This window comes from Elephas maximus, chromosome 1 (assembly GCF_024166365.1).
Source record: "Elephas maximus indicus isolate mEleMax1 chromosome 1, mEleMax1 primary haplotype, whole genome shotgun sequence".
NCBI classification, from domain to species: domain Eukaryota; kingdom Metazoa; phylum Chordata; class Mammalia; order Proboscidea; family Elephantidae; genus Elephas; species Elephas maximus.
Window position 1 is genome coordinate 142,647,975 of NC_064819.1, and position 14,653 is coordinate 142,662,627.

General features: G+C 43.3%; 1 protein-coding gene and 1 long non-coding RNA gene across 2 annotated transcripts in view; one reads left to right on the forward strand and one right to left on the reverse strand.

The window, feature by feature from the left end:
- Positions 1-2,118, reverse strand: part of HMGN3 (high mobility group nucleosomal binding domain 3) — a 38,260-nt gene extending 36,142 nt beyond the window's left edge. The window contains exon 1 of the mRNA XM_049896173.1: positions 1,816-2,118. Within this exon, the coding sequence (XP_049752130.1) occupies positions 1,816-1,830 (15 nt within the window). The 5' untranslated portion in view covers positions 1,831-2,118. The remainder of the gene's footprint in view (positions 1-1,815) is intronic.
- Positions 1,998-14,653, forward strand: part of LOC126082972 (uncharacterized) — an 86,717-nt gene continuing 74,061 nt past the window's right edge. Inside the window, exon 1 of the long non-coding RNA XR_007518688.1 lies at positions 1,998-2,235. This is a non-coding gene — a long non-coding RNA (uncharacterized LOC126082972). The remainder of the gene's footprint in view (positions 2,236-14,653) is intronic.

A 14,653-nucleotide genomic window follows, 5' to 3' on the forward strand; every position in this document is an offset into this window, starting at 1 on the left:
ATTGAGTTTAAACAACAAATTTAAAGGATTAGTACTCTTAATATGCCATCCATCTTCTTAGGCTGGGAGTTTCTTGGAATTTCCTAAATTCCTCTTGACCCACTCACTACTAAATGGGGAATGAACAAATAATGACTGAGAGAAAGGACTTTGGGATCTACAGCATCTGATTATTGAATCTTTGATAGCAGTATTCGGTTGTTGAGATATGGGGCTATTCATGTCCCTTAAGTCCCAGTTCAACGGCGATACTCTCTCAAGGTATTCTGAGGATTAAATGCGATGCTGCAAGTCAAACCCTTTACATGGCACATAGCATGTGCACAATAAACTATATTAAAAAAAAAAAAGTTGCCCTCCAGCAGGTTCTGACTCACAGTGACCCTCTCATGTGTACAAGAGTAAAACTTTGTCCCATAAGGTTTTCAATAGCTGATTTTTCAGAAGTAGATTGCTAGGCCTCCCCCGCCCCCAATGTGCCTCTTGGGTGAGTTCAAACTGCCAAACTTTAGGTTAGTACTGGAGCGCTAACTGTTTGTGCCACTCAGGGACCCATAAACCATAATATTTTTAAAAATCTGGGCCAATTATTACGCTTTTAAGAAAGTGGAGTAGGAGACAAGTTTCCATCAAATTCTTAGTAATGACAGATAAGGAGGCAAATCTAGATTTTTTAAACTTAAATATTTTCTATTAATGCATTCACTCGCACACACAAATTAGTCCAGACTTTACTGCTAATGCAGGATATTACTTGTAAGTATGCTTCAAATTTAATACCCGGGCGGAATGACATTGTTGGAAACCCTGGGATAGGCGATGGGCGGATGCAAAACATTTCCTTAGGAACCAGCCGCCAAACACTGCATTTCTCCGACAGAAGTTCCTCTTTCCCTCCCATCCCTGGGACAATGACAACTAGCAGCCGACCCCAGGGGAAGAATACGTCCCCGTGCGTGGTACTCGCTGTGCGGGGCCCGCGCGGAAGGGGACAGTCTGCAAGTGGCGGAAGAGGAGACTAAAATGATCCCCGTCCCTAAACGCGCGGAAGGGCGCGGGAACGCGCGGACCCGCCTTCCCGACCCGACCGTGGTTTCAAGCCGCCGGGGTGGGAGCCGGTGGCCCCTGCTTGTGGAGCCGCGGGCGCCGTCCCGTCTTCCATGTTGCCAACTCCGCCGCTCCTGCTGAGAACAGCGGGCAGTTCCCGGCCGCCGGGCCCCGCCTGCGCTGTCCCCAGCCCTGATTGACACTGGAGTTGGTACATACGGGTCTGCCGCGGAGGCGAGCAGGAGGGTGAGCGGTGTTTTAAATATGGCTTTCCCTCTCTCCCTTAGCCCCAGAGCCATCGCGGCGCACCCAGCCGTGGGCACAGCCCACAGGGGAATAACCCTCACATCTGCCCGACTTATTTTTTTCCCCCTGTCTCCCCATGTTTTTACTTGTTTTCGTCCCCCTCGCTGTTTTCCCTCTACTTCTCACAACCTAGCAGTTTGCAAAGAGGAACTCCCCTCCTAGAAGGGGGAAAAGGAAAGCCGCTTTTGCTTCTCGTTGTTGGAGGTGGAAACCATTCCAGCGAGAATGAGTTCATAAAGAGGGGAAGCCGTGTCGCTGGAAAGTAACATTTAGAGATCGAAGAGGACAGACAGGAGAGAGGAAGAAATGCCTGCAACAGGCATCTGAAAACAAGCCAGAAGAACCAAAGAGGTTCGCAATGTCGATTTACTACCACGCGCATTCCGCGCAATCCATTGCAATGACAGGATTTGCTGTAAGCACAATTTAAAGGCCTTTGAAATCTTTTCTGGCAAGTCTTACCTTTCTCTTCGGCATAATGACTGTGTTCGTACAGCAAAAAGTAAAGCAACGGGCTGGAACTGCTGCTGCCACCGCTGGATGCTGCCACCACCGCTGCAGCTGCTCACGCGCAGAGCACGGCGTAGCCCGGCCTCTCGGAGCCGCACCTCCTCGGCTCCCTCCGGGGCCCTCCACTTGCTTGCCTCCCCGCTCCTCCAATGAGGAGCCCCGCCAGCCGGCAGCGAGGCCCCATTGGCTGCGGAAACGTTCTAAATTCCACGAGGACACTCCCACCTCCGCGCGCAGTGTACGCGCTGTTGTAGTTTCCACTTCGCCGAAAAATCTGCCCGGCGACTGAGCATGCCCGGTTCAACTAGTAACCCCAAGGCCACGCAAACGTAGAGTTGTATTGTTTTGCTGCTGCCCCTCTGGATTGTATCGGTAAGAACAACCTGGGCTTCCATAGAGAGGAAAAAGATTAAGGATGGACGTATTAACTTTGTAATATAAATATGTACACAAATATGTACACGGAGGCACTTTGTATGTACATAAAGGCTTGTACTAAGTGTTACATGATATAGGCCTGTAAGGGGTGGGAAGGTACCCAGTTCTAGAAGAGTCTGGCAGTTTCACAGGAAGTCCGTTTCCTCGTCTAGGTATCCAGTGACTTAAAAAAAAGTCTCTAAAATTACTTAGCTCTAATTTTCTAAAATCTGTGATTAAAGGTCACTGTAATTCAGCCAGCTTCAAGCTAGACGTGAAGATGAATAGGATACATTTGTTATGGAAATTAGGAAAAAAAACGAACAGATTATTTTACATATTTCAAAGATATTTAAATGACAGCCGTCATGCCACATTTTATGCCTAATTTGTTTCTCAAAGCTTTGCGAGGCGTTTGAATAGTCATGGCAGAAACACTTCACAATTATTTTAAAGGCCGGTTTTTATTCTGATACCAAAACCTAAGACCTTAAAAGAAAAAAGAACTGCAGATTAATATCTCTCGTAAACATACACACAAAATTCCTGAACAAAACTTAGTTAAATCAAACCCAACAGCATATAAGAAGAATAATACAGCATGACCAAGTGGAATTTATGTTGGGAATGCAAAGTGATTTAAAATCTGAGAATCAATGTAGTTTACCATATTAATAGACTAAAAGAGAAAACTGATATGATCATTTCAATAGATTCAAGAAAAGTACTGGTGAATGGATAAACAAATTGTGGTAAACTCATACAAAGGAATACTACTCAACAATAAAAAGGAACAAAATGTTAGTACGTGTAATAGCATGTATTAATATAAAAAGTGCTACATCAAATAACAAATATGAAAGACCATACTGAATAATTTCATTTATATGAAATTATAGAAAAGGCAAAACCAGGCAAAGTTTCAGAATCATCTTAGAATGGTAAATTCACATCGTAGGAAAATGTACTGAAGCCTTGTTAGGTTCTTGCTAGGCGTAATGGGGCTGGTTCCAACTCATAGCAACCCTATTTACAACAGAATGAAATGGTGTCTCGTCCTGTGTCATCCTCGCAATAGTTGTTATACTTGAGTCCGTTGTAGAAGCCACTGTGTCCGTCCATCTCACTCAGGGTCTTCCTCTTTTTCACTTAACGTTTACTTTACCAAGCATGATGTCCTTCTCCGGGGACTGGTCCCTCCTGATTCATGTCCAAAGTAAGTGAGATGAAGTCCACCATCCCCGCTTCTAAGAAGCACTCTGCCTGTACTTCTACCAAGACAGATGTGTTCATTCTGGCAGTACGTGCTATATTCTCTATTCTTTGCCAACACCATCAATTCTTCTTCAGTCTTCCTTATTCATTTTCCAGCTTTCACATGCATATGAGGTGACTGAAAATATCATGGCTTGGGTCAGGCGCACCTTAGTCCTCAAAGTGACATCTTTGCTTTTGAACGCTTCAAAGAAGTCTTTTGCAACAAATGTGCTCACTGCAATATGTCTTTTGATTTCTTGACTGCTGCTTCCATGGGTGTTGATTGTGGATTCAAGTAAAATGATATCCTTGACAACTTCATTATTTCCTCCATTTACCATGGTGTTGCTTATTGGTTCAGCTGGGAAGATTTTTGTTTTCTTTGTGTTGAGATGTAATCCATACTGAAGGCTGTAGTCTTTGATCTTCATCAGGAAGTGCTTCAAGTCTTCTTCGCTTTTCAGCAAGAAGATTTTGTCATCTGCATATCGCAGGTTGTTAATTAACCTTAAAACCAAAAAAAACAAACCCGTTGCAGTCGAGTAAATTTCGACTCATAGCGACCCTGTAGACAGAGTAAAACTGTCCCTTAGGGTTTCCAAGGAGCTGCTGGGTGGATTCAAACTACTGACCTTTTGGTTAGCAGCTGAGCTCTTTGGTCACAGAGAGGCTGCAAATATTTATTATACAAGATCACCAAGTGACTGTTTTTAATGCCTGACTTTTTTCTTGATTAATTTTCCAAATAATGAATTGATATTCTAGCAATCTCCAGAGGTGCTGAATGGCTTTCTTTTTTGGAGCATTTTTATGAACTCATGTGTTTGTCTATATTTGGTGTGTTTCAGTCCATTCCATAAGATGCTGAAATTGCCCTCTCTTTAGTCAGTGAGAACCTTTTCAAGTTGGATTCTGCGTCCTTTTGGTGTGATCCCAGTTGTCTTTGATAGATCCTTGCTTTCAGGCATTAAAAAGATCACAGTATACTAAAAACAACTGAGATAGAACCAGTTCTTTGCTTTGAAGCTGGATGAAAAGCGTAGAGGTTAGTAATTTGACCCTTAAAAATGATTTTATAATCAAGATATCTGGGAAGAGAGTTAATTTGCAAAGTGTTTGATGATAAATTCCAGTCAAGACATTTTTAGTAAGATGTTCGAGAAGTGTGCTGAGCAGCACTTGAATTCTGGGTTGAATTGCTGTTTTTCTTTATGGAGAAGAAAAGATGTCACAGCAAAGGTGGAGCTAAAGTGGCTTGTTCCTTTCCATGATGAAAAGTGATTCACAAAGTTGGCTTCTTTAGTTGATATTTTTCAAAGCTAAACACTCTCAGTCAACAACAGCAAACAAAATTATGAAGTTTTTACTGCAAATGATAAGATGGCTACAATGACAATGAAGCTTGCTAGTTGGATAAAGAAAACTAATCGTAGGAATGTTGAGTCATTTGAGTTTCTTTCTTTCTTTACAAATGATGAAAATGATAGCTTTAATTGTATAATAAATGACAACATTGGTTATCTTTACTTTGAAGTGGATTGTACCTGACTGAGCGGGACACTAAGGACGGGGGCCTTCTCCCTTGTGGTTTCAGGTTCTGAGAAAATCAGCAAAGACCTCCCCTGGCAGTCCAGGAGGTAAGTGGAGTAGGCAAAAAGAGTGACTTGGTGGGCAGATAGAATTCCAGGTTAGAGATAAAGACACCTGAGCAGAAATGAGCATGCCATGTTCAGGACAGAGGGAGGCCAACCTGGTAAGAAGCAAAGACTCATTTGTTTATCAGTATATTCTATTGAGCTTTTCTCTGGCCATTTGCTTTTTTTGTGTTTTGAAACACCAACTTCAGAGACACTTCTGTACAGGAAGTGAACAGACTTCTTAACACACTTCTTAACACACTTAACAGACTTCTTAACACACTTCCAAAAACCAAAAAAAAAAAACAAAAAAACCCACTGCTGTCGAGTCAATTCCGACTCATAGCGACCCTATAGGACAGAGTAGAACTGCCCCGTAGAGTTTCCAAGGAGTGCCTGGCGGATTTGAACAGCTGGCCTTTTGGTTAGCGGCCATAGCACTTAACCACTACACCACCAGGGTTTCCACATTTCCAAAAAAACCAACCCACTGCCGTTGAGTCGATTCCAACTCATAGCGACCCTATAGGACAGAGTAGAACTGCCCCATAGAGTTTCCAAGGAGCACCTGGTGGATTTGAACTGCCAACCTCTTGGTTAACAGGTGTAGCACTTAACCACTACACTACCAGGGTTTCCAAAGCAGGAGCATAAATCTGTGGTAGAAACTTCCTCCATACACCTGCTTGCACCTGTGTGCTCCATCTCTCCTCACTTTCAGTTTTGCCTGGCACTACCTTCCTATTTCAAATTCTTCTTTCTCTTCTCTATTTTGAGGCATTGGTGGTTCAGTGGTATAATTCTCGTCTTCCATGTGGGAGACCCAATTTCAATATCCGGCCAGTGCACCTCAGGCACAGCCATCACCTGTCTATCAGTGATAGATTTCGTATTGCTATGATAAACAGAGAAAAGATTGAAGTTGTCAAGGATTTCATTTTACTTGGATCCACAGTCAACAGCCAGGGAAGCGGCAGTCAGGAAATCAAGAGAGGCATTGCATTGGGTAAATCTGCTGCAAAGGACCTCTTTAAAGTGTTGAAGAGCGAAGACACCTTGAAGACAAAGGTGCGCCTGACCTAAGCATTGGTATTTTAAATTGCATCATACGCCTGTGAAACCTGGACAGTGACTAAGGAAGACTGAAGAATTGATGCCTCTGAATTGTGTTGGCGAAGAAGATTGAATATAACATGGACTGCCAAAAGAATGAACAAATCTGTCTTAGGAGAAGTACAACCAGAATGCTCCTTAGAAGCAAGCATGGTGAGACTGCGTTTTACATACTTTGGATGTGTCAGGAGGGATCAGTCGCTGGAGAAGGACATCATGCTTGGCAGAGTAGAGGGTCAGCAGAAAAGAGGAAGACCCTCAACGAGGTGGATTGACACAGTGGCTGCAACTATGAGCTCAAGCATATCAACGATTGTAAGGATGGCTCAGGACGGGGCAGTGTTTCGATCTGTTGTGCATAGGGTCGCGATGGGTTGGAACCGACTCGACGGCACCTAACAACAACAATGATGCTAAACAGATTTCAGTGGAACTTCCAGACTAAGATGGTGGACTAGGAATAAAGGCCTGATGATCTACTTACGAAAAATCATCCAGTGAAAACTCTATGAATCACAATGGTCTGATCAGCAGGACTGGGCAGCATTGTGCCTGGGGTCTCCATGAGTTGGGGCCAAGTCGAGGGCAGCTTACAACCACAACAAATTCTCTAGTTGCAAGGACTCTTACGAGTGAATAAAAGCTGCACTCATCCAAACAAAACCAAACTCATTGCCATCGAGTCAATACCGATTCATAGCAACCTGATTGGACAAGTAGAACTGCCCCACAGGGTTTCCAAAACTGTAATCTTTAAGGAAGCTCACTGCCATGTCTTTCCCCTGCTGAGTGGCTGGTGAGTTCAAACTGCTGACCTTTTGGTTAGCAGCTGAGTGCTTAACCATTGTGCAACCAGCCTCCTTCTGCATTTATCCAGATCTCTAGGAAGAGATTTTCCCCCCATTTTCCCAGGCTGTGCTCTAGGCAGCTCCTGGAACCCCTGGCAAGATTAAATTCCCTGGCCCTACATCCTCAAAGAAAGCTTACCCTGAGGCAAATCCCTACAGGCCCCACCCTTTCAAGGCTTTATTAACTGCATTGACAGCAAGAGGGGCTGGGCCTTCTGTGATCTTCCAAGAGGAACCTACTCCTTATTTTCCCAGCATTCAATCAAATTTAATCTGTGTGTGAATTCTTTACCCCAAGTATGTTTTACACAGTTTCCCCACCCCCAGTTCTTTTCAGGTCAATAGGTGCTATTTACCTTTCCTGTCTGCTGCTGCTGCTGCTGCTTAAATTCACAGAGGTGTAATTAATTAGCTTTTTGAATTTTCCAAAGGACTATTTGGGGATGAATTAGGTATGCTCAGTAGCTAGAACCGGGGATTGGGGTACATTTTTTCAGCCATCTCATTCTGCCAGACTTGTTAACGTGTCTGGTGCCAAGAGCTAGCCAGGATCAAGGTGGGGAAAATTAAGGGAGGGAAATCCTCAAGGTTCATGGCGAGGGCAGAGCAAGGAGTAAGGGCACATCCCGTCCCCCGAGGGGAAAAGCCACAAGCTGCAAGGTGCTAAAGACCAGTCAAGGATAGTTGCAGAGCTGAGTTACACATTTCTGTGGATTACTGTCATTTCAAGTGCATTCTCAAACAGGACCACACCCCTGCCCTGTAAACTGGCCGTTTTGGCTACCCATTTCTGATGTCTTCTGCATTTCCTTCAGGATCCTTTGGAGCTTGTAAGAAGCATCCACTGGCCCCATCGTGGTCATTTTTCACTTCACCTCCGGTTACAGCAGTCCTGTCCATTAGGACAGATGTATCGTTTTCATTTTCTGAATAAAAGCAAAAACTTTCAGATTTAGGGAAATGGGAATCAAATGAATCATTCTGGAAAACACCGTGGAGCCATTAGAGATGATTTTCAGGTTAGCTTGATTAATGACGATTATAATTCTTAAGCACCAGGTAAGAGGTAATAGAGGCAATAAAATGAGTTTCGCTAGCTCACAATGAATTTTAGCTGCAAGGCAATAAATTTTTACCCACCAGTGGAAAACTATCCTGAAACTGTGCCATAATCTTCAAATCTACTTTGAAGCGTAAGATTTTTTCTTTTCTTTTCATTGTGGGATTGTGCTGCTTCCACTACAAATCTAGTCTTTTACCCCTTCTTGTTACTACTCCTACTTCTGCTCTACAGAATTGTGTGCAAATGGTTTCTTTTTTTCTGAATAATCTGATTTACCTCTTTACATGCTGATTTAAAAAAAAATTTTTTTTTTTAAATAAACTCTTACTCAAAAGCTCTGAATTTGTAATCACAAGGCCTGAATTCAAATCCCAAGTCCCTGAGCTTTGATCACATTGTTTAACCTCTCTGAACCCTGGTTTCCTTGTTGTAAAATGAAGATGATAATGTTTACCCAAGGCAGACACTGCTAGTTCCTGTTCAGAATTCATGCTAGCCTTCTTCCTTACTAACAGAATTCTAATTTGGGTAGTAGATTTGGCCAAAACAAAACAAAAACTCTACTTCCTTGGCTGTCCTGCAGCTAGAGGTCGCTCTGTGACACAGTTTTGGCTAATGAGATGCACGCAAAACCACAAGATGGACCTTTCCTCAAAGCTGTTTTAACAGGGGCCAGACCCAGCTCTGGCAGGTGCCTTTTGCCTTTATTCTTCCCTGTCTTCGTCATCTAGTGCTGCTGTAACAGAATTACCACAAGTGGATGGGTTTAACAAACACATTTATTTTCTCACAACTTAGGAGGCTAGAAGTCCAAATTCAGGGCGCCAACTCTAGGGGAAGGCTGTCTCTGTTGGCTCTGGAGGAAGGTCCTTATGTCTTCAGCTAATGTTTCCTGATTCCTTGGAGATCTCCAGGTGCCTTGGATCTATCTTCCCCCATCTTTGCTTGCTGGCTGTGTTAATCTGCTCTTTTTATGTATTATAAGAGATTCACTCAAAACTCACCCTACACTAATCCTGCCTTATTAACATGACAAAGACAACCCATCCCCAGATGGGTTTATAACCACAGGCATGCATGTTGCCATTAAGTTGATTCCGACTCATAGGGTGTCCAGGATTGGAACTGCTGACCTTTTGGTTAGCAGCCAAAAGCTTAACCACTGCGCCACCAGGGTTTCTAACCACAGGCATAAAGGTTAGGATTTACAACACATATTTTGGGGTGGCACAATTTAACCCATAATATTCCACCCTTTAAAAAAAAAACTTTGGCCCCCCAAAATTCATGTCCTTGCCACATGCAAAACAAGTTCATCCCATCACATCATCCTAAATGTCTTAAATCAACTCCAAGTCCAAAATCTCATCTTCTGAATCATCTAAATCAAATATGGGTGAGACTTTAGGCATATTCCATCCTGGGGCAACATTCCTCTTCATCTGTGAACCTGTGAAATCTAGAATACAAGTTATCTGCTTCTGAGTACAATAGTAGAACAGGCACAAGTTAGACATTTCCATTACAAATGGGAAAAATTGGAGGGGAAGAAAGGATAACGGGCACTAAGAAAGTCCTAAACCCAGCCGAACAATTTACATTAGCTCTCAAGGCTTGAAAACAGTCCTCTATTCTTTGGAACCATCTGGGCAGTGCCCCTCCCCCCCACCTCCGGACTGTGGGTGGTGGCCGTGCCCTCTGAATTCTGGGTGGAGGCCCCTCTGCCCTGGGCTTCAGCTTCGCCTTCCAAGCCCACTGGGATTGGCAACTCTTGCTCCCTCAGCTTTGGGCAGCCCCATTCTCCTAGTCCATCTCAGTAGCAACCTAGCTGCTCAGGCCCAGCAGACCCTAATCATCTCCCCCTTGGGCATGGCAACTCTGACCCTCTCAGTTTTGGGCAGGGACCCCATCCACCTGGCACTCGTGAACGACAGCCCCACACTCCAGAAATGGAACTGAGTTGGTGAAGGAGGCCGTTATTCCGCCCTTTGAAACTGAGAAGATCCTGGTTCCTGTGCTCCTTCCAGCAGTTCAGCTGATCTTGTAGCTGCTCCAGGAATGGTCCTTTTCTTGGAGGACAAGAGGTGTAGCTTCTTTGGCCTGTTTCCTGCCTACAGAATTCCAAGAGGCATACAGCGTTCTTTCCTTTTGTTCTTTCTCTGTTCCCTTCAGTCTAAACTGATGGGTTTTCTGCTCTGGTATTTGATTAGATCCATCAGTCACAGGCTTAATCTCTTTAACAGAACATTGTGTAGCCACGTCCTTGGTGAACTTTCTAGGACACGTGTCCTTAGTTAGTTCAACAGAATTTGCCAAGTCTTTAAGTTCTGTTTTTGTTTTGCACAATTTATTTTTAAGTCTGTCTCTTTCCAATCGAATTTTGCTGTAAGTGGCAAGGACAGACCTTTAAAATCTTGCTTAGAAATCTCAGCCTAATTTCGAAGTTCATCACTTACAAATTCTACCTTCCACCAAACATTTGAACACAATTCAGACAAGTTCTGTGCCACAACATGAAAAACATCGCCCTTCCTCCATTGTCCAGTCACATGTTCATCATTTTCTTTTAAAGCCTCAGCAGAAGCACATTTAACGTCCACATTTCTAGCAACATTCTCTTGCTGATGCCATATGTATTCTCTAAGACAGCAGAGACTTTCTTGGGGCTCTCCTCACGTCCTTCCGAACCCTCCAGAATTGCCTTTGACATCCATTATTCTACCAATAATCTCTTCAAGGAAATCCAGACTTTACTATTAGGCATCTTAAAACTCTTCCACCTTCTACTCATTACTCAATTCCAAAACCACTTCTGCATTGTAGGAATTTGTTAGAGAAGCACCCCCACTTCTTGGTACCAAATTCTAACTTAGTCATCTAGTGCTGCTGTAACAGAATTACCACAAATGGTTATCCTTAACAAACAGCAATTTATTTTCTCACAGCTCGGGAGGCTAGAAGTCCGACTTCAGGGTGCCAGCTCTAGGGGAAGGCTTTCTCTCTCTCTGTCAGCTCTGGAGGAGGGTCCTTGTCACTTCAAGCTTCTGTTTCCTGGTTCCTTGGAGATCTCCATGTGGCTTGGATCTGTCTTCCCCCATCTTTGCTTGCTGGCTTGTCCTAATCTGCTCTTTTTATATATTGTAAGAGATTGACTCAAAACTCACCCTATACTAATCCTGGCTCTTTAACATGACAAAGACAACCCATCCCCAAATGGGATTATAAGCACAGGCATAGAGGAAGATTTACAACACATTTTTGACAGACACAATTCAATCCAAAACATTGCCCTTCTGTCTGGGAGGTTGGTAATAATATCTGGAAGTGGAATAACTATCTTATTTCCATGAAGATGAGAGCCACAAGTTAAGGGTGAATGAGCAGAAAGACGAAAGGAGTCTGGGGTGCTGTACTGGCCCTGGATAGCCCAGCTACAGACTACTTACATTTCTTATATTTTATGGAAAATACATATGTTTCAGCAGACCAAGGTAGGTGGATGTCTGTGACATGCAGCTAAATATAATCCCTAACTGATACACTACCTCCTAGAATTGTTGTGAAGACAGAAGTATGTAAATATACATAGGCCTGAAATCTAGTACTTAACGTAGTTTGGTTGAAGAAAGTATGTTATATTCCGTTTTAGATTATAAAAGAGAGCACAGTGAAGTACTTTAACTTTTCCTAAATGCCTAAGGGCCTGATTTTGAACATACGTGTAAACCTCTTAAAATTACTTTTTTTAAGTAGGTGGGAATAGAAATTATAAGTAGTGTATTGTGGTTGTAGAATGTGGTACCCAGTCCTACCTACTGCTCCGTTATAAGAGATAGATATGTTACATTGTCACACAATTCCATCTTTGTGGTGGTATTCCTTCATGTACCGGAAGTGCTGGAGTCTGAAGGCCATATCCCAGAATCCATTGCAGCTAGGGTTATGAATGGGATTTGGATTTGGTTAGTCAGATGCATTAACATGAGCTTTGGAAACCAGAAGTGAGAGGGAGGCCACGTTTCTGTTCCATCTCCTGTGTCTGTACTTCTAGTTTCTGTGACACCGGCAGAGACCCCACTCACCAGCTTTGTGAGTATTGAGAGGTGAGCCTTCAGGAATCCAATCTGTAGTTGTCATGGATCGAATTGTGTCCCCCCAAAATATGTGTTGACTTGGTTAGGCCGTGATTCCCAGTATTGTGTGGTTGTCCTCCATTTTGTGATTTTCTTATGTGTTATAAATCATAATCTCTACCTGTGGTTAAAGAGGATTAGGGTGTAATGTAACACTGTTGCTCAGGTTACATTCCTGATCCAGTTGAAGGAAGTTTTGCTGGGATGTGGCCTGCACCACCTTTTATCTTACAAGAGATGAAAGGGAATCAAGCAGAGAGGGGAGACCTCATACCACCAAGAAGGCAGGGCTGGGAGCAGAGCTTGTCCTTTGGACCTGGGGTTCCTGTGTGGAGAAGCTCCTAGTCCAGGGAAAGATTGACGACAAGGACATTCCTCCAGAGCCAACAGAGAAAGCATTCCTGGAGCTGATGCCCTGAATTTGGACTTGTAGCCTACTAGACTCTGAGAGAATAAGTGTCTCTCTGTTAAAGCCATCCACTTGTGGTATTTCTGTTATAGCAACACTAGATAACTAAGACAGTAGGTATAGCCTATAACAGATGTGGCGTGGTTTGGAACTGGCACCAATAATGGCTTCCTAATTGAGAGAGTATTTTTATTCTCATAAACCGTCTTGCCAGTGGATTACTGATTGCAGAAGAGGCACAGCTCTTTTGGAGACCTGGTTCTGGGTATGACTTTGAGACAGTTTTCTGAAAGTTCAACCTAGAGTCTTGTTTCTTTAGTCCCCTCAACTATCCCATAAGCTATTTAATGTTTGAACATATCCCTTCCTGCTTAAATTAGAGTAATTTCTTTTCTCTGCAACTGAACCCAGAACTATACAGCTTCCTAGTGTTGCCTACCAACTATTTCCAGCATTAAGAGGTGCTTTGTCTTCTCCCTGTAGCTATGATTATAGAAGCACATGTTGAGATGGAGACTCTGTCTGCATGTGCCCCTTAGTGACCACAGGGAACAGAACTTTTTGAAAACCTTCAATGGTAATGGAGCGCAAGTGAAAATCTTTTTAAGCTGTTGAGATTTGAGGAAACTTCACTATCACAGGATTAAATATCTTATCCTAAAATGATATAGAAATTAGAACCTGAGTGGGGTTCCGCTTTAACAATAAAATTAGCTCTGAAATATGAGACATTGGTTTAAGAGCTGGTCAGGAGAAATCAAATTATCAATTACCAAAGGCTAACCAAACCAAAACCAACCCTGTTGCCATTGAGTCGATTCCGTCTTATAGAGACCTTGTAGAGCAGAGTAGAACTGCTCCATAGAGTTTCCAAGGAGCGCCTGGTGGATTTGAACTGCCAAACTTTTAGTAAGCAGCTGTAGCTCATAACCACTGTGCCACCAGGGTTTCCCATTGAAGGCTAGAGAGATAGAAACCCATGTTTTCTAATTGTGAAACGTGGTAAAGCTGTTGCCTGCGGTAAGTTAGTTGGAAGGCAAAAGCTGTACCTAATGAACTTGTAGAAGTCCCTGGGTGGCACAAACAGTTAAGTGCTTGACTAGCCAAAAGACTGGCAGTTCAGACCCACCCAGAGGCACTTACAAAGACAGGCCTGGCAATCTGCTTCTGAGAGGTCAGCCTTGAAAACCCTGTGGAGCAGTTCTACTTTGCATACATGATGTTGCTGTGAGTCACAATGGCAATGAAAAACAACAACAGCGGCAGTGAACTTGTAACTTTAGGTGAGAGGTTTGAAAACAGATTATTATTACTGTTCATTGGTTGCTGTTTGTAGGATTTAGCAAGAAATTACAAGAAAAAGATTCCTTTAGAGAAGAATTGGCTGGTGTGCAAGAAGGAACTGAAAGAAAAGGGAGTCTACCAGTTCAGGTGAAAAGGCAACTGCTTCTCAAACCAAATTGTTGTTGTTAGGTGCCATCGAGTCGGTTCCGACTTATAGCGACCCTATGTACAACAGAATGAAAGACGTTGCCCGGTCCCACGCCATCCTCACAATTGTTGTTATCCTTAAGCCCATTGTGTCAGTCCATCTCATTGAGGGTTTTCCTCTTTTTGGCCGACCCTCTACTTTACCAAGCATGATGTTCTTCTCCAGGGACTGATCCCTCCTAACGACATGTCAAAAGTATGTGAGATGTAGTCTCACCATCCTTGCTTCTAAGGAGCATTCTGGTTCTGCTTCTTCCAAGACAGATATGTTGTTCTTTTGGCAGTCCATGGTGTATTCAATATTCTTCGCCAACACCATAATTCAAAGGCTTCAATTCTTCTGCTGTTTTCCTTATTCGTTGCCCAGGTTTCACGTGGTTGTCTGATTCAAAATGGCCAATACCAGTCCATGTCAGCTCACG